We start from the raw sequence: 24,199 nt of genomic DNA, 5'->3' as shown, positions 1-24,199 counted from the left end.
CCAACTTTGCCGAGGAGCCCTATGCCTGGGACCAGTGATTCTCCCCTGGGCTATGGGCACAAAGCTCTGAACACCCATTCCCTTTCCCACATGCTAGAGATGTCCCTGCTGGGAGCCTGCTGGGAGCCTGCTGGGCCCCTGGGCAGAGAAAAGGTCAAGCTGCTGCCCCCCCAGCCCCAAGCGTACCTATTGCTCATGCTCATTCCCTCGGATGCCCCCCCAGCTCCTGACTTCTGGACAGACTACCACTCAGCCTCCGAGACCTAGCCCAAAGCTTTTAGGCCCCATCAACCACACCAACCTATGGGCAGCTCCTTAAACACAGTTCCTCCATAAGTACCTGTGACTAGGGGCTAACTGGCATGTGGATCTCCTGTAACTACATAGTAATGAGGTCCACCCTTGATTTAATAGGACAATGACAGACGTGCAGTTGGGAAGGACAGAGATGGGGGAGAGAGAGAGAGATAAAGAGAGACAAAGACAGAGGAGACAGGGAGAGACAGAGAGATAGAGATAGAGAGAGAGAATGGCATCTTTTCTGGGGGTTCTTACCAGTTCCTTCCTGAGCCAGGCTATAGCTTCGTCGATACTTTCAAAGCCTTCCAACTTGCCGGTGGGCTGGGGCCCAGTGTCCTGGCTGGCACTCCCGTTAGGTGGGGGATGCTGCCTGGGCTCTCTCCCCGGGGATGAGGGCTCCTCCTCCCCATGCTCCCCCTGCTCAGCAGCTGGCCTCGGAAAGGGCCATGTTGGCTCCTCCAGCCTGGCCTGCCATTCCAAGTAGGAGGGCCTTCGGGTCTCCAGCCTCAGTTTCTCAGTGAGAGCCTTCAGGCTCCGGAGGTGGTCGTCGGGAGGCAGGGCTTCTCCTGCAGTCTCTTCTTGCCCACCTGCCACTTCTTCTACTTGGATCTGAGGCATAGACATTCTAGAGTCTGCTGGGGCAGCCGGGCGTGGGAGGTGGTGGGGGGCGGTGTGGGAATCTTGGTAGGTGGCAAGGTTGGGTCCCACTCAGGAATGGTCTCATCCAGCTGGGGTCGGGGCTCCTGAGGGCATTGTTGGGATGTGAGCAGCTCCCGGAGCTGACAGGGACGGTGGATGAGCCACACGGAATGCCCTCCAGAGCCGCTGTGGAGGCTCAGGATTTAAGATTCTTCCCGGAGTCCTGTGGGTGCCATGTTCACAAAAGGGCAGGAACAGACAAGCGTCAGCAGGAATCTTTGGGGGCAGATTTGCCAAGAAGTACTGGAGGTGCGGGCGGATCAGCGGGGGAAACAGGACTCAGCTCCCTTCCTCACGGGCAAGGGCAGGCGGTGAGAGGCTGCCGGCTGGTTGGAGGAGGCCCTGCGGAAGGATGCAAATGATGTCAGTCCTAATCCCTCCCCTGGCAGGAGGCCTGCAACGTTCCTGAGCTCCTCAGGAGGGGAAACTGAGGCTCAGAGAGGTTAGGTGACCCGGCTGCCGATTGCTCACTCAGGACGAGAAGTGAGGCGATTTCAAGCCTTAACTCAACGCAGAGAAGTTAATAATAAATCAATGCTCTGTACAGTGTTTCACCGTCTAATGAAATGATTCCACCTCCATTATCACATTCAGTCCCCAAGGCAAGTCTATAAGTTACTTCTTTCTGTCCCCATTTTACATGCAAGGAACCTGAGGCTCTGTGAGGTTGAATGACTCACCAGAGAGCTCCTGGCGAGGAGCTCCTTAGCGAGGACAAGGCTGGGTTGTCTGATTCTGAAGGGTCAGGTCTCTCCTCTGAGGGACAGCAACCTGTGGGTCCCCAGGCCGACACAGCTGGCCCCGCCCTGCCCCGCCCCCCACAGCCCCTGTCCTCAGGCGCTGGCTCTTCCAGGTCTTACTGCACACTCTAAGCTTCTTCCTCTAAGAACAACACCTTACCTCACTTCTTCCAAGGAGGAAGCAAATAAACCTGTAATGGCTGAGGGAAGAGCCGACCTCCCTCAAGGAGGACTGTTAAACCGAGCGAGGATTGCGACTCACCGTTCTAGAAAGATGGTTCCCACATTTACCTAAAATGCCCGCACTGCAGCGCCTCATGGACAAGGGCATGGCTCTCATTGGATTTGGCCTTCCCATCTCTGGGGAGGTGGTCTGAGCACAGGGTAGAGAAGGAACTCTGAGTCTGAGTGAGAGACCCCAGCCTCCCAGCCTCATCCCTGCGCCCACGGGGTCCAGGACATTTGACTTGAACCAAGGAGAGAAGTCCTTGGTTCTCAGGGTGATCTTTTAAAAACATGTGCTGAGGGCATGCAGAAAAAGAATGAATTCATGTGGAATAATGTCCAAGATAAAGCTAACACGAAAAAAACAAACAAGACATTCATAGTCTGGAGAGTACACTGTTGGTGTGGAAAAGGAGAAGGGACAGATTTTTATTGACTTCTATGAGCCTGAAAAGATCTCTGCAAGGAGAAAAACTAAAACTAAGAGTTCTGATTACTTGTTTGGGTGATGGGAACTGGGCACAGGGTGTTGGTGGATAGACATAGGAAGAGGCAGAGAGTTGGGCAGGGGCAAAGTAAAAACATAGACTCAGCCCCCCAGGGAAGCTCTGGGGCTTTTCTCCCACCCAGCAATGGAGATGTTCAAGAAGAACAGACTGGGTGGCTCAGTCGGTTAAGCGTCTGCCTTCGGTTCAGGTCATGACCCCAGGGTCCTGGGATTGAGTCCTGCATCAGGCTCCCTGCTCAGTGGGGAGTCTACTCCTCTTTTTCTCCCTCTGCCCCTGCTCATGCTCTCTTCCTCTCCTTTCTCTGTCTTTCAAATAAATAAAATTTGGGGGCACCTGGGTGGCTCCGTCATTTAGGTGTCTGCCTTCAGGTCAGGGTGTCCTGGGATCGAGCCCCATGTTGGGCTCCCTACTCAGCAGGGAGTCTGCTTCTCCCTCTGCCCCTCACCCCATTTGTGCTCTCTCTCAAATAAATAAAATCTTAAAAAAGAAGAAGAAGAACAGAGCTTGCTGTTTTTTTGGACTGTTTCTATAATCCCCGCCTGCAACTCAATCTGACCAAAGGAAGTCTGGCTGTCCTCCCCATGCTCTGAGCCTTGCCCATTTGGGGGCATCCCTGAGGAATGAGGAGGAATATTCTATCCCAACTAATGGCAGAGAAACCTAGTTCTCACCTCTAGCCACCCAGATGGGAATCCTCAGAGGAACTTCCACAAAAATGAATTTTCAGGCTCCACTCCCAGGGGTTCTGATTCAATTAATCTGGGGCGGCACTCGGCCATCAGCATGTTTTTAAAGCTCCCCAGGGGATGTGAGTGAGCGGCCAGGGCTGGGAACCACTGGTCTTGAGCTAGAAACACTAGACTAGGGATCAGATGGCCGAACTGTAGGTGCTGTCAGGCTTGGTGAGCCTCAGTTTCCTTGCCTATAAAATGGGGGTGATAATACCAATCTCCTAGGTTTGGGGGATTGGCAGAACTAAGGTTCGTACACACTTTCTGCAGGTGTAGCATGCTTGCAAATGCTGGGTGTTCTCAGGAGGGGCTTCCTGTGCAGTTTCAAGGTCACACAGGCTTCTTTAGAATCTCTCAGAATCTAAAGACCTATTAGCAGCCCCTCCCAGGCACCGGAGGCCTCTTTGCTGAGGTGCCAGAATGTTTTGAATGTGCCTCGGGTGGCTCTACCTTACAGGATTCTTTCCCCCCCCAGGCAGGGGAGCTCTGATGGTTTCCAGTGAAGCTTTGTGGAGAGGATCTCATTGCAGACAAACTGTAAGTAGTGCTCCCTCCACACCGCAGCTGTGTGAGCAGATGACACGGACTGTTCTCTCCCTGAGCTGCACACTTCACTGCAGAAGGCAGGGGCAGCTGTGGCTGGAGGGAGAACCTGTTAGGGAAGGGTCTTCCCTTTGGAGTGGGAAAGAGCTATGACTCCATGACTTTATGAGGCTGCCTCCAAGCGTAGGGGGAGTTATTTTAATCGGCGGTTTCTAAAGCAATCCAGAGAAGGCCTGTGAAGACGGTGTCAGAAAGACGTGGAGGCATTAACAGGAGCGCCAATGCACTGTGAGTCAGCTAATGAGGATCCTTTGATCTGCTGAGCTTAGGGAGTGTGTGAAAGAACCCGTGTATGCATCCTCTCTCTCAAGCCTCCCAGTGGCCCCGAGGAGCAGGTGGGATCGCCCCGTTTCACAAATGAGAAAATCGAGGTGGGGAGGGGTGAAGTGAGTCACCCCTGACCACAGACAGGTGCTGGCAGCCGGATTTGGGTACAGTCTTTGGACTCTGGCTGGCCTCTGTCTACTCCAGAGGTTAGACAGCCCCCCGCAAGGGCACCCCGTTCTGTGATCTTGGACATGTCCCTTCTCAACCACTCTGTGCCTCTGTGTCCTCTTCTAAGAAGAGGGGATAACCAGGATCGTCTACATAATTTGCTGGGCTCGGCGCAAAATGAAAATGCAGAGCTCCTTGTGGAAAAGTATTAAGAATTTCAAGATGGCAACTGCAGAGCATTTATGCAGGCATGGGGCCCAGTGGGGCTGCCCAGGTCCCTTGCTCATGAAGCTGGCCCTGATGGTAATAATATCAGCTTCATGAACCATTTCAAGGATTGAAGTAACAAATATCGAGCCCTTCCCATGGTGCCTGCTCTACGGTAAGCCCTAGACAAAGTTATACTTTAAAACTATTATTCTTAAGATGGTGAAACCTATCAGTGCTACATCAGTCATGTGACCAGATAAACTACTCTGCGCTGCACTGACCAGTCACCCCGTTCGTCCCAGACCTGCTTGGTGGCCTGAGCCACTCCCTGCACCCTGCATCCTTCCCTCGAAGCTGACTGAGATGACGTCGATCGGCCCCACCTCCCCCCAGATGTTCAGGTCTCCCCCTCAGAGTCTCATCATGCAGCGGTGACTAGCAGGTCTGCCACAAGAAGGAGAAGAAAAGCCCAGCTTAGGAAAACACCATTCTCCATAGCCCCACTCACTTCCCTCCCTGCTCCTATTCTAAACACCCCTGTCCACAGCTCAGGGCCCCGGGAGTCACCAGCTTTGACAGTGTGTTATCCACATGGTAAGAGCAAAGGCAGGGGGGCTGAATGCCTCAGCTCTGGCCCCAGATGTGCTCCCCAGAAACCCAGTGCTGGGGCTCAGCTCTCTCCTCTTGGCCTCCGTTTCCTCCTCTGTACAAGGGGGCTTCCTACCTCAACCCGCCTCATGAGGATGCTGGGAGGATCAGCTGGAATCTGGTGCATGAAAGCTCTCCACAACCTTTGAAGATCTGTACCCACCTGAGGATTATTATTAGCATCAAGGCATGTGTGGGGTGTGGAGCACCCTGAGTCAGGGACTTGCCACTTGAGGTGCGTGGTCACCTGTAGCAGGCAGGGACGGAGCCCTAGACTGCTTCCCACGGCCCCCAGCACATTCAGGTGGTGCGGATTTGCTGAAACAGGATCCGTTCTCCATTCTCCTGGTCCTTAGGTGGTGTCCCAGGGATCACTGGCCCTCTGGATGCCCTGGTGCCCGAGAGCCCCTGTGGAGTTGCTTCCCCTGCCCTCCAGCTAGGCTGCTAGGAGCTGAGCTGGAATGTCACGACTCAGGTCACCACAGGGATGTGGGCACTTAGTGGGCACTCAGCTGGGTGCAGGGAGCAGAAGCCAGCCCTGGACGGCTCTCTGGTCTGAAAGGGCAGTAGGGACTTCCCTTTCCTCTGCACAAACCAGGGATTTGGGAGCACAGGCACTGGGAGGAAGAGCCCTCCAACACCTGGGCGAAGGGGCTTGCTTTATATCTAACCTAAGTCCTTCCTGCTGCTGGGGAACACATTTTCTCTCCCTCTGAGCCTTGCAAAGGCAGACAGCCTGGGGAGGAAAGCCAAAGGATGCTGGCAGAACCAGGCGCCCAGAAAAACAAGGTCAGACCCTAATCCCACCAGGCCCGGGCGTGCTCTGCCAGGCAGGCCACCCAGCTGCTGGGGGACACGAAATTTCCCGCAACAGAAGACAAGCCTCAGGGGCACATCCACCTTATTGTGGTAGAGACAAGCCAGCGCCCGGGGACCTGCGCTGCCTGGGAGGACTGCTGCCCGAACACGCTCCTGGCTCACTCCAGCCCAGGGTGGCTTCGGCGAAGGAGGCTGTGCCAGCCATGAGCTAACTCCCGGGCTGCTGGAGGAGCCAGTGGGTGCAGCTCAGTCATCCGGCCAATTATGCCCTGTGTCATCACGACCTAGTCTGTTCACTTGGACCACTTTCAAACCCACTTCCTAGATGGGCTCCACGGGCAGGGGAGCGTGCAGGGGCTGCTAACCCATTCTGTCTGTCTCTCCCTGTCTCTGTCTCTCTCAGGGTGAAGGTAGCATGAAGATGAGCCCGTTCCCTGACTGCACTCACTCCCTATTGCTCTATGTTCTAAGACACTCAAAAGCCACCCTTGCCCTGTTTGGATCCCCAGGCTCGTGCCTGCTCCCCCCACCGTCTGGGGTGCCTCGCTAGAACTGTTTCATTTCTTCTCCACAGTATGCAATTTCCCCACCACTCCTGTCCCATGGAGCAGCACCCTCTCTCAGCGCCTCGGGGCTTTGCACAAGCTGTTCCCTCCACCTGGAACACCCTTTCCTCCCTCTACCCCTCATTTCCCAGTGGTTTCTTTTTCAGGAAGTGTTCCTTGACTCGCCCCAGCTGCGTGTGCCTGGGATGCAAGGAGAGCACGTCAGAGAAACAATTATCTCATCACAACAATATTAGCTAATGTTTACTCAGAGCAGACCACACCAGGCATTGTTCGAGCAGCGTTACATGTACCAACACATGAGTCCTCCCAACAACCCTACAAGGCAAGTAGCGCTGTTATCCATTACACAGATCAGGAGACTGAGAGGCACAGAGAGGCTGAGTAGCAGAACTAATGAATGGGAAAGCGGGGATCTCACCTCTGCAGTCCAGCTCCGGGCTGGCTCGTCAACCCCTGGGCTTACCGGCCCTCTCAAGCCATAGCACTGCTACAAGGAACTTTCCTGATGCTTCCTTTACCAGACTCTGAGCTTCACGAGGGTGAGAACACGCAGCACTTAGCACCGTGCTGCTCTCTCTAAACGTCTGTAGAATGAACGAGCAAATAGAACAGATTCCCCCCTGGGCCCCCACCCCATGCACCGTGGACTGTGCTCGCTCCAGTCTGAGCCGGTCTGGACAGGCTCACAGAAGCAGAGCGGACCTGGTCCCCTCACCACCTGTCCTCATGAGACCTGCCCTGACCTCAGAGTCCCAGACACAGGCTGTCAGGCCCTAGGAAGACAGGAATAGCCTTGTCCTGTTTCAAGTGCCAGGACGGGGAGCTGGCACGCCGGGCCATCCAGCATCACAGGTACAGCTGGAGGACCTCCTCTGTGTCCAGCGTCATGAGGTACTTTCCACCCCGTGTCCTTTCTCTCTTCCGGAAAGAGCATTTGTCTGTGTGCTTCCTGTTGAGTAAGGGACAGGTGGGGCTAGGTAGAGAGAGATAGGTAGGGGGCTAGGTGATCAGGCTCACCAAAAATCCCAGAAATGCTGAGGAGTAACAGAACCAGAGATAAGGGAACAGAACCACACCACCTCGTTTGTCTTAAACAGCAGAGCCGAGATAGTCAAAGGAGAAGTAATCACGGCGCTATCAGGGGTGACATCAAGAAGATTCAAGTCCCTGGCCAGTGTTCTATAAGAGACAGACCGTAAAGCCTTCAGGGGTCCCTATTCAGGTCCCCTCTCACTCTAGGGAGCCTTTTTTCTTTCCTCTCTGTTCTCACCTTCACTGAATAAACTTTCACTTCACTTCACCCTTTTGTGTCTGCGAGACTCATTCTTCGACTCAGTGAGACAAGAACCCTGAAACCCTTTCAAGACGGGCATGCCTTCTCCGTCCTGAGTAGATGGTCACATGACCCCAGCTGGGCCAATCAGAGTCCTCCTAGGTTTCTGTACCAGAATTATCCAGAAACCAGCCATGTTCCATGCTGACCTGGGGCTCCTGGGGGCCATCTTGGTCACCACAGGGAGAAACTGTGTTTCTGACGTTTATAACCAACATAAGCCTGTGTTGGACAGAGAATATAAATAACACAGTGGATATTTGTTGGCATTTGTCTTGTTTGTTTACCATACACTGCTTTCAGGGGGCTCTTCATCTAGTGCTGGACAGCGGGATGGGTGCCTCTCCTCTGAGCAGAGAGGATCAGATCCTCCCTCCTTCCTGTCCCACGCCCTGACACCCAGGTGAGAGCATGCAACTTGAGCTTGACCAGTCAGATGCTCAGGCCCAGGCCTCAGAATGTGGGGTGTGAGGCGCCAGGGTGGCTCAGTTGTTTAAGCGTCTGCCTCCGGCTCAGGTCATGATCCCGGGGTCCTGGGATCGAGCCCCTGTTTTTCCCTCTCCCTCTGCCTGCCGCTCCCCCTGCTTGTGATCTCTCTGTCAAATAAATAAATAAAATCTTAAAAAAAAAAAAAAAAAGAATGTGGTGTGCATGAGGCCCAGAAGCAGAAATGGTTAGGATTCATTTGTGGCCCACATGAGCCTTGGAGGCAGATGTGAAGTGCAGGGGAGGCGGCATTATCTTAGCCAGATCATCCCTGTTAAAGGGCTGTTGGAGGACGTGATATGTAATAAGAAATATAGATTTGGTTTCCATCCCCAGTTTCTGAGACAGAGCTCCTGTAACCCTTGGAATGTCCTAAGTGATGAGAGCAGTAAGAATATTTCTTGATGCAATGTCTGGGTTTTGTCCCTAGTTCTTGAAATAGCTCTAGAGCCAGAGAGGTGAAAGGAGTGCCTTACTATTCATAACAAGCCCCTTTCAACCACACCTGAGTTTATGTTAATGAGGGGACTCACGGAAAGCCCACTCTGTGATGAGAAGGTTGGAACTTGCAGCCCCGCCCCTGCCCTGGGAGGTGGGGGGAGAGGGGCTGGAGATTGAGTCGATCGCAAATAGCTAATGATTTAATCAATCGCACCTATGTAATGAGCCTCCACAAAAACCCTGCCCGAAGGGGTTCAGAGAGCTTCTGGGTTGGTGCACGCATAGAAATTCTGGGAGGGTGGAGCACCTGGAGAGGGCATGTGAGTTCTGCACCCCTTCCTCCTACCTTGCCCTATGTACCCCTTCATTGGCAGGTGAATGAAAGTAAATGCTTCCTGAGTTTTGTGAGCCATTCTAGCAAACTAGTGAATCAGAGGAGGGGGTTGGGGTCAATTCCCAATGTATAGCCAGTAGATCAGAGGTACCAGCGACAATCCGGGACCTGTAGTTGGCGTGGGAAGCGGGGACAGTCTGCGGGACTGACCCCTTCACTTGCGGGGTCTGACACTGACTTTAGCTCGATGGTGTCAAAACTGAGGGAGATCATATGACACGCACTTGGCGTCTGCAGAGAACCAGAGGGCTGTTTGGTGTGGAAAAATCACACATCTGTTGTCAGAGTGTTTTGGGGGGTATTGTGTGAGTAAAAACCTAGCACCCCACGTAGTCGGTCTCAGACAAACCATTTAATTCACAGGGCCTTGCCTCTCACTCTTTGTTTTCTGGAGCTGCCTTGGTTCTGCCTGTTTTCTCCTTTAGGTCTCTACCTCCTGCCAATTCTGTGAACTCCTTACAGCAACACTGTTTTCTGGTGCTTAGACCAAGAGCCCCAACTGAAAGGAGAGGGGGATGTATAATTCATCTGGGGAGACAGAATCCATCCCTGAGGGTTCCGCAGTATCCTAAAACAGCATGCCATCCAAAACACTCTCCCCTCCCCACATTTCCACATGCCCCTGATAGGCGGGTGGGGCCCCCTCCAGCTGAGAATCACAGGGCCCCCCCGTTTTGAAAGTGGGGTTGTTGCAGTGTCCACCCTGAAGAGATAGAGCAAGGATGAGAAGAGAGAGTGAGGGGAAAGGGCTTGGAGGACTATCATGCTTCTTATAAACTTAAATTCAGGGCAGCTCAAGCCACAACTCACACCTGAATTTTTTTCTTTCCTTTTCTAAAGCAACTAATTTTTTTTTCCCCCAGGTGGGTGAGGGGTCAATAGGTCTGGGGCGTGGAGGCGGAGCTTTGACAAGGCGGCTTTTCCAGCCAGGTTTAATCATAAACCCACAATGCTTAACTTAAATGGAGAGCCGGGGTGGGTTGGGGGGGGGTGACTCAGGCCTGACCTCCGGTGGTGGCCCATGCAGGCTGTGAATTTCTAGTGCAGGCGGGGGGACACAGCCCTGCGCCCTACAGGGCTGCCCAAAGGAGCCAGGGAGCTTCGAGGAGCTGCCAGAAAGTGGGTTTTCTCTCCTGTCAGAGGTTGCTATGGTGACCGAAGCAGGAGGGGACACCCGCTGGTCTGGCCCTACATAGCTCATCTTTATTCCATGTCTTGGTCTGAGCCGGTGTTGGGAGGGAGCTCCTGAGATGGGGGAATGACATCTTGCAGAGACTGGACCCTGGTGTGGGTGAACTGCGCTGGGACAGTGTGTGTGTGTGTGTGTGTGTGTGTGTGTGGTGGGTTACACTGTTGCATGTGTGCTCTTGGTGTGTGGTGGGGGACGATAGTAAGGGAAGGGGGACGATACCAGGGTTGTGCATGTCGGTGGGATCTTCCTCAAATGCCCCCCCCAAGATCTACAGACCTCAGGGGACAGCCCACCTGCAGGGGCTGCATGCTGCCCCCCAGAAGAACCCTTCATTTCCCACTTCCTGGAAGTCCTCTCTGCTGCCTGGATGACTCCTCCTGGCAGCAAGTCACTGTGAGAATCCAGCCATTTCGTCTAAGAGTCCAAGGCGCCACTGCCTGCCCTTAAGCCTCGGCCCAGTCGGCTGACCTCTGCCTGATTGCAGGCACCCACTTCCCGCATGTCTGCTCAGATGTCCCCTCCACACGGAGACCATCGTACCGAGACACCCTCCTTCATTTTACTCCATAGCTGCTATCACTCACCATACAACTATGATGTTATATGTTATTTGTTTACTTGTTTATGGTGTGTTTCACCCCCTAGAATGTAAGCTCCGCGAGGGCAGTGATGTTCTCTTGCTCATTCCTGTGACCCTAGTACTCAGAACACAGTAGGTGGTCAGTAACCTTGTTGAATGGATGAATGGCCTGTCTGGGACCTCCATGCTCCTCACAAAGACTAAAGCTCTGCTTTCAAGCTCAGCTAAGGGGTTGTTTCCACTCAAAAGTCCTCAAGGATGCCTTGCCCACCAGGTCAGTCTTTGAATTCCCCAGGGACTGGCCTCCATCATGCTCACCGCACATTTGCCTGTTCGACACTCCTCAGGGAGTGTCCTGCCTCCCTGACCAGACGTCTAGCTCCTCAATAGGAAGAGCATTGCTTTCTCTTGCGTCCTGAACGCAAGGCTCTACAAATAGTAGATGCTCAATAAATGCTGAGCATGGTGATGCTGTGAATTATGTGTGAACACATTCCAGCTGGAGTAGTTCTACCTCCAAATCTGCCCAGCAGAAGACCTCCTGCAAGTTCACAGGTAAGACTTTCAAGGTCAGAATGAGTCTGAGCTGGGAAGTGGGGCGGCTTGGGGGGGCTGGCCTCACTTGATGTTTTATCTTTCCTCCATAACCTCATGTCTGAATATGACCAAATCTTGGAGCATACTTCAAACACCACCTCATTCTACAGCCTTCTATGTTCTTTCCAAATGGAACCGATTGCTTCTTCCCCTAACAAATTTTTTTTAGGGCTTTTCTGCACCAACTAGTCTAGGTATTGGCCATTTCTCTCAGCTTGGATCGCATTAGTTAGTTACATTTCTGATGTACCTGTTAGCTGGACAGATGTCTTCAGCATCCCTTCTGTGAGGCCTATCCCAGTGTCATTTCAGTGTTCGGAAGGGACTGTGAATCCGAGCTCCCTGCCCATCACCCCCACCCCCAGGGATGCTCACGTGACCCAGACTTAAACATTTGTTTTCGCCCTTACTCTGGCAAGAGTAACTGGTCCAATGGATGTGTGCACAGCCAGGCAAGTCCAGTCTGAATATTTTCATGGGATTTAAATATAGGCATCTGAAGAAACAAGGTGGCTTTTCAGCCTGGAATTCCAGGATGCATCTTTCTCAGCCTCATGGAGAAAACTCATTTACATTGAGAAGGAATAAGCCTTTAGGAAGGAGAACCAAAAGAGAGGCAGAGATAGAGACAGTCAACATCTTCAGAGCCATTGGATCCAACAGTGCCCAAAGACAGAAACTCCCCACTTCTATGCACTAATACATTCTCTCCTTTGCTTGGGCTAATTTAAGCTGGACTTCTGTCCCCTGTCATCAAGAGGGGCCCAAGCCACTTCTCTGTACTAATTGTGGGATCTGTCTAGGAACAGTCTGATTCCAATTCTTCCCCATACTTCTTATAGCTACTTGTTTGGTATCACCAGTTCAATTTTAACACATATTTTCGGTATAAATAAAGGAATATATAAATGGCCATTTCCTCTCTGAGTACATCACCAGTTCAATTTCAACATACATTTTCGGTAAAAATAAAAGAAATATATAAATGACCGTTTCCTCTTTGACTGAATACATCACCAGTTCAATTTTAACACATATTTTCGGTAAAAATAAAAGAAATATATAAATGGCCATTTCCTCTCTGACTGAATACAGAAATAAAAATACAAAATCCTAGAATCAAGAGGAAGAGGGGAAGAGAAACATTTTCTAGTGGCTACAATGGGCCAAGCACTGTGCAAACATCTAGTTGAACCCTTGAACTGGCCCTGAGATAGGAATAGTATTCTCCCTGCCTGACAGGTCATATACAGGTGAGTGAAGAAACCACCATTTGAGCCCAAGTTTTCCCAACTCCTCCATTGTGGCCACGCCCCCAAATGGCTTCATTTGTAGAAATTAACAGGATACGCGCTTTAGAGTGTTTCAGTGTTTTAAAGCCCAGGTTCTTAGGAATCCCAGGGGCAAATAATGCCATTTAAATAGTCTTATGGCAATGCTTCATTTTCCTATAAAACTGATCTGGGCAGTTGAGGAGGATGAGACCCAAGCAGCTAGACTGAAGTGTCCCCCCCCCGCCCCGCCCAGTTGACACTGGGAAGCCAAACTGCTGCAGCATGAGGGTCTCTCTCCTGGGCTAGAGCCTGCCTTCCAGGGCAGGGTCTGGCAAGTAAGGGAACCCAAGCCTCAGGACAGTTCTGCCGTTCATGACAGCGAAACCCTCCTGGACAAGTCACATGACTTCCTGGAATGTGAGTGACGGGCCTGGCATGGGAGACAGAGCTCATTTCTTTTGACCATGGTGTTGCTGTTGGGGGCCTGGTGGCTCCCAGGCCGGTCCCAGGGGCAGCTGGGATGCCCAGACCTGAGGCTGCCAGCGTGGGAAGATGAGCTGATGGGGGTGAGGCCCAGTCTGGGATCCCAGGAGGTGCAGGGAGGCTCACTGGGCTGGGTTCCTCATTCCCCTGGGCTTTCCTGCTCCAGGCACCCCCAGGCAGCCTCCCAGCCAGGGTCCAAGCCCTGCTGCTGGTAGATGGGAATGAGACAGTCATTTCTGATAGACCCAGCCCAGAGTGGGCAACAAAAGAGCCCCTGGCCTGAGAGTCAGCTCCAGGGACCCTGTCCCATCCTGAGCGACCGAGGTGACTCACTTCCCCTCTCAGGGCTTCTGCTTCTCCCCTGCAAAATGTGCAATGTGGGTGCAGTGGTCTCTGCACTTCCTTCCACCTTAACATGCGCAGAGTCTAGACCACAGCAGCTGGTGGGTGGTCACAATGTCCCCGAGCTGCACCCATGAGAGTAGGGGGGCAGAGGAACCCACTTACCCACACTCCCCCCGGGGGTGTCTCCCGGTGAAGCTCAGTTTCCAGCGTCCAGTGCTAATGGTTGTTACCTTCACTTATCATTCAGAGCTTCTGTTTCCATACCTGGAATAGCAAGAACAATCACAATGATTTTGAAATCACCCTGCACACAAAAGTTCACGAGTTTTTCCCCACACACTATGGTCTGGGCTGGAGAGGCCTTCCTGAGATTTCAACCACAGACAAACCGCAAACCAAAGACGTCTCGAGACTCGCCTGGGGTCACACAACTTCATTAGTGGGGTTGTCTGGGCTCAGATTCCTCTTCTGACTCCAAGCTGAGCTTTTACTGTCTAGAATACCTGGAAACCTTGCTTCATCCCACTGGGATATTGTGAGGCAAGATTCTATTAAAAACCCTTGTTCAGACCTTTGCACATTCAAAGTGCTCGGCCCGTGCTGAATAATTGATGGGCTCTGCTCCGGGCCGCTCAGAGCAGATGCACAGGCCTCCTGCCACACACAGGGCTGGGAACGTGGAAACCTTTCCTATCATTTTGTCCAGTGAAAGCAGTTGTCCAGAAAATCACCAAGAAAGAGTTGTGCTCCCTGTTGCTGCCGGGAGAGGCCCCGGCTCCTCAGCTCCTCAGACCTGCAGATCTAATTTACTGCCTCACTGAAAGGAGAGGAGAAAGCGCAGGGCTGCTGCAGGGAGGGGGCTGCTGGGCCGCCAAGGGTCGAGGCCACAGTGTCCCCTCCAAGGCTGCGAGGCCCTGGGAAAGGGCTGCTCTGCTCTGACAGGCACGGAAAAAGGTGCCTGAGAATCCTCAAGTCCCATGAGGGGGAGGAGTGCGGGGGGAAAGGGGGAAGGGGCCATGGGAAATGCAGAGTTTGAAGCAGGGGCCCTCCTCCAGGGAGAGCCCGAGGAGGCAGAGACGCCTGGGAGGGGGCTGAGGCAGCCCGTTGCCACCCCAGTCCTCCGCTGCATGTGACCACAGCACTTTTCTGGCCAAAGGCCATGGCACTGGGGATTAGGGGGTAGAAAGCGGATACAGAGTGGCCTTTAACGCAATTTGCAGACATCAAAGTAGAATGCAGTTCAGGAGGTTGTTCTGGCTATAAAAGCAGGGAATATTTCACAGCTGACTGAAACTCAGGGTGCCACTTCACAGCTAGGGGCGCTGGGGTGTACATTGTCCCCCTGTGGGGTTCGGCCCACCAAAGCGTCTCCCGACGAGGATGTGTCTCAGCCCCTACACAAGGCAGATTTAGAACTATCCAAATCCACAGGATAATTGGCTTCAACTTCAAATAAGCAGAATCAACAAAGTCCAGCTCAAATGGGAATTTGTTTTGATGATGGGCTTTCTATTTTGCTCTGCATTACAAGTTCCAAAGCCTAATGGTTTAGCAAGGACTTCCTAAGAAGTTTCATGGTGTGCTCTGTGCTTAGGCAAGTCACTTCACCTTCGTACTCTGTCTGGGTGTGCTGACCTCTCCAGGGATTGAAGGGCCCTTAGAGTTTCCCTGTGTCTGGGCAGGGCCTGTCCGTCCTCAGGAGCTGGGCATGGAGGGCGGGGGTGGTTCTAGCCTGAACTCAGCCTGCCTAGCAATGTCCAGCGATGCCTGCAGCTAACCCAAGGGGCAGGACTGTGCCCACACTGGGGTTTGGAGGGAACAGTTGGCTCAGGCAGAACAGAAAGTGGGATGTGTGACCTTTCTCCCCACTCATGTCAACCTGAGCTGCGCGTAGCTGAGGGTAGGAATCGGTAGCGGGAGAAAGAGATAGAGCAGGTTAGGGATGGGGCAGGCCTGAGTGTTGGGGGACAGGGGTTGACAGCCCAGTCCCACCACTTACTAATTCTACCACCTTGGGTAATTGATTTACTCCTCTCGGCCTCAAGTTCCTCATCCATGAAATGGGGTTCATACTACCTCAAAGCTTTGGAAGGTCCCAATGAGACAGAGTGTACGTGAATTCTTAGTCACACCTCTAGTAGGACTGTCCCCTCCCGTCCATGACAACACTTGGCTGCGCCTCTCCTTGGCCTATCAAAGGGAGGGCGGAACGGCTGCCAAACCATTCAAGTTAGCTCATGTACATCCGCGTGCTCCAGAATGCTCGGAATATCACTTTCCGGTCAGCTCAGTACTCTGGGTTGCTCCAATTGTCTTTTCTTTTCTTTTCTTTTTCCAATTGTCTTTTCTAACCTGCAACCCTGATCCGACTCCACACTCCTTGAGGGCAAGACCATTGTCTTATCTGTGATACAATGTCTATGACTGATCTTAAAACCCTTCTGTGTGGTTTCTTTAGGCCAGCCGCAATAAGGGTGCATTCAAATCGGGACTCCCACTCCTGGCCAGCAGCCTCAGGCAGAGGGTCTGCGCTCCAGAGGGGGCTACGGCAGGTGCTTTGGCTGTCTTTCTCTCTGCTTGACACCAGGCATTTGATAATTAACAGAGTAAGTGTTAGAAATGTATTCTCCTTGGTGAAAACAGAGGTATTCAAGATATGTGGGTTGGCCAGAATTACTTGAGACATTCTTGACCTGGAAAGGCAGGGTGAAAGAATCTAGTGAGCCCTCAGGGCAGGGGTGGTCAGGACACCCAGAGAGACAGATGGCTATGACCTCATTGAGTCCACAGAACAAGCTGTATAAATTCTGCTGGGCCTGCCTGCAAATAGTTGTTCAAAAAATGTCTACATAGGGGCACCTGGGTGGCTCAGTCGGTTAAGCGTCTGCCTTCGGCTCAGGTCATGATCCCAGGGTCCTGGGATGAAGCCCCATGTCAGGCTCTGAGCTCAGTGGGGAGCCTGTTTCTCCCTCTCCCTCTGCCTCTCCCCCTGCTTGTGCTCTCTCTCTCTCTCAAATGAATAAATAAATCTTTAAAAAAAAATGTCTACATATGTGGCAGAATGTAGTCTGAGGCTTGCTTTCATCCAACCTGCTAACGAGGTTCACCTTCACCTTCCTCAAAGTTTGCAGTGGTTGCCGTCCAGCAAATAAACAACAATCAGCCAAACCCTAGAGTAATGACGAAACGGGCTTAACTCAGTGTCCCCAGGGCACAGCATATGTCAATGCTCACAGGACTGAGTTGGTGTCACTTTTCACTTTAGGAGGGTGAGGGGAGGGGGACAGTCAGGGCTCCGAGAGTCCTCCCAGGCAAGGATCCTGACCCAGGACGCATCACCCTGAGAGTTCCCTGGCCTCTGGGCCCCAAGTGCCCGGCTCACGCTCAGAGGCTCTGTTGGCTTCCTGGAATGAGGAAATGCTGCTCGGCCTTCAGTAAGCCCCAAAACTATGGCCACAGTGGAGGCCACTGTCTCGGCCCATTATGTACCCGGCAAACCAGCTCTGAGCTGGGCCTTTCCTTCGAGGTCTCAAGGGACAAGCCCTATGAGGAAGTCTTTTGGGACCCATTACTAGCTCCCACAATTAGATCAGATTCTGGGTGTGTTTATGGGGGGTATTTTCTGGCCATATTGGAGAGACTGTCTTGAAGAAATGGCGCTCAGTCTGTACGCCTGATAAGCTGAACCCTGGCCCCTTCCTGGGGCTCTGCAAAGGCTGCTGGGCAGGGGTCCTGGGTTGAGGAGGCCCCTGATGCTGGAGTGCTCGCTACTCCTCTACCCCTTGAGATGAGAGCCCTTCCTCTAGGAGCGGTGCCCACAGGGAGGTGGGGGCTGCCCTATGCGCTCCCTTCTCTAAGGGCTTTTCCTGGGTGGGCGCTGTTGCAGGATCGGAGAGCATTCAGGGGGAAAGCAGATGGTGTGGGGAGTGTAAGCCTCTAACCTCTCCTCTTGCCCACCTTCTTTCTCCTTTTCTTTCCTTTCTCTCCCACACTTCTCCAGAGAGAAACAGGGGTGGGCGGTAGGGTAGCTCTGGGCTTTCACACACCAGGGCAACTGTGCTGACCATGGAGACGCTGACATTTGCAGCCTTCCCAACTCATGTTGGCAACTCGACCCTCTAGGGCAGCCCAAACTCTGCAGGCTGATTGCCAAGTTCCTGGCTAAACCCCTTTCCCACCTCCTGGCTCATCCTCCCTGCTCCCACCCTCTCTGTAGCCCCTCCCTGTGCCTTCGAGGTGGGCCTGAGCACTGCTTCAGAATTTGCCCTTTCCTTCCTTTCTCCTCACCCCAATCCACATCCCAGGGTAATTTGCATATTGAGAGCCATCCAGGCTAATCCTAGGAGATTTCCAATTAGTAAGAACTCCCTCAACCCTATTCTATAAACCAGGGAGCAAACCGTTCAGCTTATCATTCATCTTTCAGCTTTGCAAGTAGCTCAACATCCCTGTTAAGCAAAGAGCCAGTTAGAGCATAGCTGCCAGAGGGGTCTGAAAATTTCAGATGCTCGTGTGGGGGCACTGGAGTTTTCCACTAGCCAAATTTACCTAGAGAAAACCACCCAAGTGTGTGGGGAGCCTAACGAGCAGTTTCTTCCCCCTTGGCCTGGGGCTCTGTGGGTCTCTCTCAGCAGACAGTTAGACATTGCCTTAATTTACTTCCCTGCCAGAGTCCTTTTTTGGAGGGAGGCCAGGCTGGTAGATACGGAAACGGGACTATTCATCTTGTGGAAATCCATGCGTGTATCTGGGAGGACAAGACGGGAACAAGTGCGTGAAAAGTTGGGGGACTTCAGGTGGGCAGGGAGGAGAAGGGGGTGAGGGAGAACCCCTCTCTCCACTTCAGGCAAGCGCCGATGAAGTGAGCCAGGCCGGACTGCAGAGCATTTCAGGCTCCTGATGCAAGAAATGAATTTCTGGGCTCCACAGGGTCCCTCAGGATGGTAAGGGACGGTCCCCAGACACAGGATGAGCCCTGCCACACAGCTCTCAGTTTCTCCAGGTGCAAATGGTGTCTTCCCCCTCTCTGGCCTCTCCCCTCTGATCTCCTAAAGCAGCCTTCATTTGAGAGCACTTAGGAGTCAGGCACATGAGGCTGATTCTCCTGGCTCTTTTCACTAGCCACCTGCGCCGAACAGAGTTTCTAAGTCTCTTGGAGTCCCATCGGCAAAATGGGGATACAGTGTCCCCTCCGAGGGCCATGGTGAGAATAAAATGACCAGTGGATGCGAAGGGTTCTCAAGCAGTGCCTCCTCGGTAAATGTACTCAGAAAAGAGCTGTCATCTCTATCCACTCTAAGCACAGCTCAGGGCTGCTTTGCCAAACCTCTTAACAACATGCTAGCAGAAACGAGCGGACACGGTTGGGCTAGAGGCGCCCTGGTCGCCTTGCGTCTTCCAGGACTTTGCCCAGCACTCTCCCCTCTCCATCCCTTGCCTGGCTGGCAGCAGGACCATCTCTGGGGCATCGGAAGGGAAGCTGCTTTGGGACCCTGGCTCCCTTGGGCACTTAGGGGATTCCCCTGTTGATGGGGACCCAGGTCCCAGGAATGGCTGGGAGTGGATGGCAACTTAATCTGGGAGAACATGCCTGTGGGTTTAAGAGGAGATTGTGGCCCACTAGCCTAGAATCAGCCTCTCTTCCAGACCTTCTCAGGAGGAACCACCCGCCACAGAGAATGAAAACCAGATACAGACAATAAGGGATTATTTTAAAAGCAGAACATCCAACCTGACTTGGTGGAGGGAGACACCTGTGCTCTAGCCAAGGACCATAGACCTTCCTGCCTTCTCTTAGTGACACCTCCCCCCTCCCCCGGGGGCCAGGGGCAGTCTCAAGGCTGACCTGTTCCTTCCCCTGGGGCCCTTTGGGCTGTGCAGTTCCCTCTGATCACACTGGCCTCAGCCCTTCAGAACACCCAGGGCCCAAGTGTCCTGGGTCACTTCTTCTGAGTTAGGGATTACTTCCTTCGGGCAGGATCTTGGCCGTGGAACGGGCCAGCAAGGAGGTGGGAGATGGAGTCCAGCAGGCTGTCCCACTCCCCATGAGACAAGTGAGCCCCCCCAGGGAAGGTGAGGCAGGACCCTGCTCTCCTGCGGGCGGGTTGCGGGGTGTCCACTCCAGGGTGGGATCGGTGCTCTTCAGCCCCGACCAGGCTGTTCTCTGCCAGCGCCTGCTCTGGGGACCTGCGGCCCCAACCCCCCCCCCCCGCGGGTGCCTCGGGCCACAGCCGCACCACCCCCAGCGGGGCGCCCAGCCCCGACCCCGACCCCAGTCCTGGGAACGTCCCCTCCCCTGTAGCGAACCTACCTTCCGAGGCGCGCCAAGGCCCTTTCCAAGGGTGTCACCGAGCTCCCCGCCTCCTTCTCCGGACGCGGGCTCCCGGCGCCCGCCGCAGCCTCTGGCCCCGGCCTCGCGGGCTGAGCCGGCTTCTGCCTCCCTTTCTCTCTGCTCCCGTGAATTCTCGGCACTATTCTTTTTTTAAGGGACTTTTTTTTTTTTTTTTGCGTTGCGTCAGGGCGGTTGCCTGGCGACGGCGGAGCTATTCGCCGCGAGCGGTTTCCGTCCGATCCCCGCCAGCATCTCATTCAAGCCTCTCCGCCCGCTGCTCCGGGGACCCGGGACCCGCGGGGTCCAGCAGACGCGCAGCCGGGTCCTAAAGCCCCGCTAGTTGCTCCTTCCCGCCAGGACCTGAACCGGAGCCCCCGCCCAGCCGCAAGGAGAAGCAAACCACACGCGTTTGCCAAACCCTGGACGAAGCCAAACCCAAATATCCATATCCATATATATATTTTTTTATTAAACCTGAAACCAAGGCAGTCCTTCCCTCAACCATGGCAACGTGGCTTTGCCGCTGTCAGCAGTTTGCCTGCGAGGAGGGGGCAAAAGAACGACCTTGCAGCTCGCGTGAGCAAGCCCAGAGCCTACACCCCATCCACAGGCGGCTTGAGTTCAAACTCCCGGCAGCACGTCCCACTGCTGAGTGCCTAATATATGCCGCACCATCCCAGCGACTCTGCAGGGCGGGCGTGGGCATTTCCAGCTTACGGATGAGGAAACTGAGGCTCAGAGCGGCTCCGTAGAAACCAGAGGTTAAGTAGAAACAGACGTTCTTCCAGATCGGTCTCCCAGACCAGCTGGGAGTAGTCCAGAGGGGCCTGCCCCAGAGCACGTGTTTTCCCCACAAACCACGGGATGCCTTACGGCATGCACTTCTCTGGGCTGTGTCAGCCACTAGAGATAATTATATTCTAAGGTCCAGTCCCTGCTGCACCAGAGCCTACAGCTCCAGGCACCTACAACGCATACGGGACCCAGCCAGGGCTGCCCCATCCTGGCCTTTAGGGTCAGTCCTGCCTGGAGACCCAGGGCTCTGGTCCAGAGCTCCTGGAACCTCTGACCCCAGGGCTGATTACTGGCAGTTGGCTTCATTCTTAGGGCGGCTTGGGACATGGCCAAGTTCCTTTCTTAAGACACTTGAGGTTGGCAGGATCCTTCAAAATGATCTAATCTGCCATCCTCACAACAACATGGGATGGGGGGTTGCAGGGTAGGCGTTGTTTTCCCCGCTAACAGATGTACACACTGAGGTGTGGGGCTGTAAAGTGACTTGCCCGGGTTCCGTGGGCTGGTCTGGTCCTGGCAACTCAGAGGCTGAGCCCCTTGTGCTGCCCCCTGGTGCCCCGTCCCTCACCGTAACTCCCCGTCTGGGCCCTCTCCCACTTCTTCCTTTCTGCCTTCGCTAGGACGGCTGCCAAGGGACGTTGCCTGAGGAGACATCCTGCTCATGTGAGCACCTCTTCATGCTAGCAGGTTAATGTTTCTAGCTCAAAAGTGTACTTAACGGGGATTTTTTGAAAAGTCACATCATCGACCCCACCTTGATTCTAGAAATACCGATCCAATCCTTCCCCTTCTTGCCATGCCCTTTGCCACCACCCTGGCCCAAGTCACCGTCAGCCTGCCCCAGCTCCAGCACAGCTTCTTACTGACTGTGACGCTCCCACTCTTGCCCCCGCCGCTGAGCCAGGACCCGAACACAGCCAGAGCACACGCTTCAAAATGGAAATCCAACCTTGGCTTCTCCCTGCTTAAAGCCCTCCAACAGCTCCCGTTCCTCCCAAGATTAAGACCCAGCATGGCCCATCAGGCCTGCGTGGTCTGGCTCTGGATTCCCCTTGGGTTCCACCTTGCATTGCTGCTCTGCTTTCCAGACAGACGTTCTTCTGGGTCCTTCTCCACACCTGCTCCTTCCACATGGGGCTGGCCACACTTCTGCCCCCTGAGGGAACCCCAGGTTATATGTCCTCATAGCCCTACCTGTCTCTCCTTCGTGGCCCAGTTGTAATTTTTATCTTTATTTGTGAAGTTATTTGATTAATATCTGTCTCCCTCCGAGGCTGTCGGCTGAACAGGACAGGAGCCACGTTTGCAGGCAGAGGGCTTGGTCTAGACTCAGGGACTCAGCCTTCTCTTGGGCTGGGTGTACCTGGCCACACGGGCCTGTGCTGAATACGGAGCATTTGGCCCACTGCTGTCCAGTATTCTGGCCCCAGCGTGTGGTAAGTGCTCCAGCATCTTCTTGGTGGAGCCATCCCACCGCATCTGGAAACGTTTTCTACCATCTTACCCTCCTAACTCCTCAGTCGGCATGGGACTCCTGCTCTGCTTATGAGTGCACTGTCTTCTGTCTTCACGTAGCCAGGCAGCCTGTCCGGGGCAGCGATGGGGTCTTACCCTGTGCCTCCCATTCAGCCTGGCATATGCCTGGGCAGGAAGGTAGTCAGTGATGAAGACCAGGAGAGTCAGCGAGGGGGGTGGAGAAGAGGAGGAACAGGGTCTCTGTTGGAACAGTCTCAACCCTAATATCTAACCCTACGCAGTGGTCAAATGAGTTATGTTTAGAGCTCTAGCATAGGGTAGTATGTAGCCATACAAATATTTTAAAAAAATATTTGATGATGTAGAAAAATGCTACTGATTTCATGCTAAGTAAACAGGGCAGGGATACCAAACGTCCAAGTAAGTAAGACATTACGAAAGCTTTAATTCTAATATCTAACGTCTAGTTTTTTTATATGTGGAGAAAAAAGATTAGGAGGGTATATGCATATATGAGCTGTGGATATCTCTGGGTGGTAGGCTAACAGGATTTAAAATTTCTTCTCTAGACTTGCATTAATTTTTTCTGTGTTTTCTACAATGAATAGTTTTTGTGAGTAGCAACATCAGGAAATACCGCTACGAACTAAAAACGGCCCTGTGTTTAGGGTAGCTGAAGTCTCCTGCTTTCTACGGCCTTTTATGCCTTTTACGTGGGGCACTGCGAGGCTAGGCTGAAGCCCGGTGATGGGTCGGGGATCCCCAGGGCCCAGAGCGGTGGGGCCATCTGGGGGCTCTTCCCCGCAGTTGGCCATGTGGACCAGGGAACGCTGGGCCAAGCCTGCGAGAATGAGTCAGGACAGCACGCTCGTTCTAGGGCTGCCTTTTGGGGTGGTCTGGTTATCCGATTTGACTTTCCTGGGGCAAGACGTGATGATCTATGAGCTGGCCGGCCCCGGTGTCTGGAGCACTTTCGTGAGCGCATATGCCGGCTGATAGCAGCCTCACTGATATCAGCCCAGTACTTTACGGGTTACGGAGCCGTCTCCTTTCCAGCAGTCCCGAGAGGGGTGGGACAAGAGCTGTGGGAGTTGACACCAGGGAGGTGACGCGGTGGAGGTACTGGGGAAGATCCTGTGGACCTGGACCATGGTAAGGCCTCGCCTTCCTCCCAAGGGGATGCACAGGATGCACAGCTCGGCCCTCCCACATGGCAAAGCTTTATCTAAATTCAGCTCACCTGGGCCTGCTGGCGTATTTAAGCTACTCAAGGGCAAACTCCGTTGTCTAAGGCTCCTGGGGATCCCTCAGGGTGATTCAGATTTGGTCCCCATTCACTGACTGAGAGAAGGAAGGAAGAATTTTCTGTTTGGCCGGATTGTATGGCCACACCCTCTCCTGCTCCAGGCAGCAATGAGGACTTGTGGTCCTGGGCCAGAGTCTACCAGCTCCCACCGTCTGCCTTTAGGAGAGACTTTCCCATCCGGGGGCCCAGGGTGTCAAGAGGATCCAGGAAGTGTCAGTCATTTGGCATCAACACTAGCAATAGTAATGGCTCTTTTCTGCCCTTATCTCTCCGGAGGGGTTAATTCAGACTGAACACAGAAGGGAGATGGGAGGGGGGTGGGCAGTGTCCCCTCTTATGGGGAACTCATTAGTTCAATGAGCGTTTGTGGGCGGCTCACTCTGTGTCACCGGGTGCTTGGCATTGGGCTACGGTGCCGGGAGCTGATGAGTGTAGGAAGATAATTAACAAAGCTTTGACCTTAGAACTGGAGTCAGGGAGGTGATGGATACCGTGTAAGCCCAGATGAGGATGAGTGGGAGCTGGTTAGGAGAGGTTTTGGGGAGACCTGAGGTGCGGTGCAGCAAGAGAGGGAATCATGTGTGCAGGACAGAAATGTACTTGAACAGACTACGAGAGGGCATGATGGGCCCAGAGAAGGCCTCTGGACACGATCCTGACGGCAAGGGGTTAAGAAGG

The 24,199-nt window shown here is 53.5% G+C and overlaps 1 protein-coding gene across 3 annotated transcripts in view; it reads right to left on the bottom strand.

Moving 5' to 3' along the window:
* FAM167A (family with sequence similarity 167 member A) overlaps positions 1 to 20,717 on the bottom strand; it is a 42,976-nt gene extending 22,259 nt beyond the window's left edge. The window contains exons 1-3 of one of the 3 annotated variants that reach the window (XM_045880108.3): positions 19,924 to 20,717; positions 13,776 to 13,877; positions 556 to 1,341 (exon numbers count right to left, since the gene is read on the bottom strand). In XM_045880108.3, coding sequence (XP_045736064.1) covers positions 556 to 924 — 369 coding nt within the window. In that variant the 5' untranslated portion in view covers positions 925 to 1,341; positions 13,776 to 13,877; positions 19,924 to 20,717. Of the gene's footprint in view, positions 1 to 555; positions 1,342 to 6,906; positions 7,102 to 13,775; positions 13,878 to 19,923 lie in introns of those variants that run through there. The other 2 variants (XM_054508682.2, XM_045880109.3) reach the window with 2 other exon arrangements.
* Positions 20,718 to 24,199: the final 3,482 nt, after the last annotated feature.

The sequence above is a fragment of the Mirounga angustirostris genome, unplaced genomic scaffold (genome assembly GCF_029215605.1).
Source record: "Mirounga angustirostris isolate CCGP_5_RB_7025 unplaced genomic scaffold, mMirAng1.0.hap1 SCAF_2, whole genome shotgun sequence".
Taxonomy (NCBI): domain Eukaryota; kingdom Metazoa; phylum Chordata; class Mammalia; order Carnivora; family Phocidae; genus Mirounga; species Mirounga angustirostris.
This window is presented reverse-complemented; position numbering and strand designations above follow the sequence as displayed.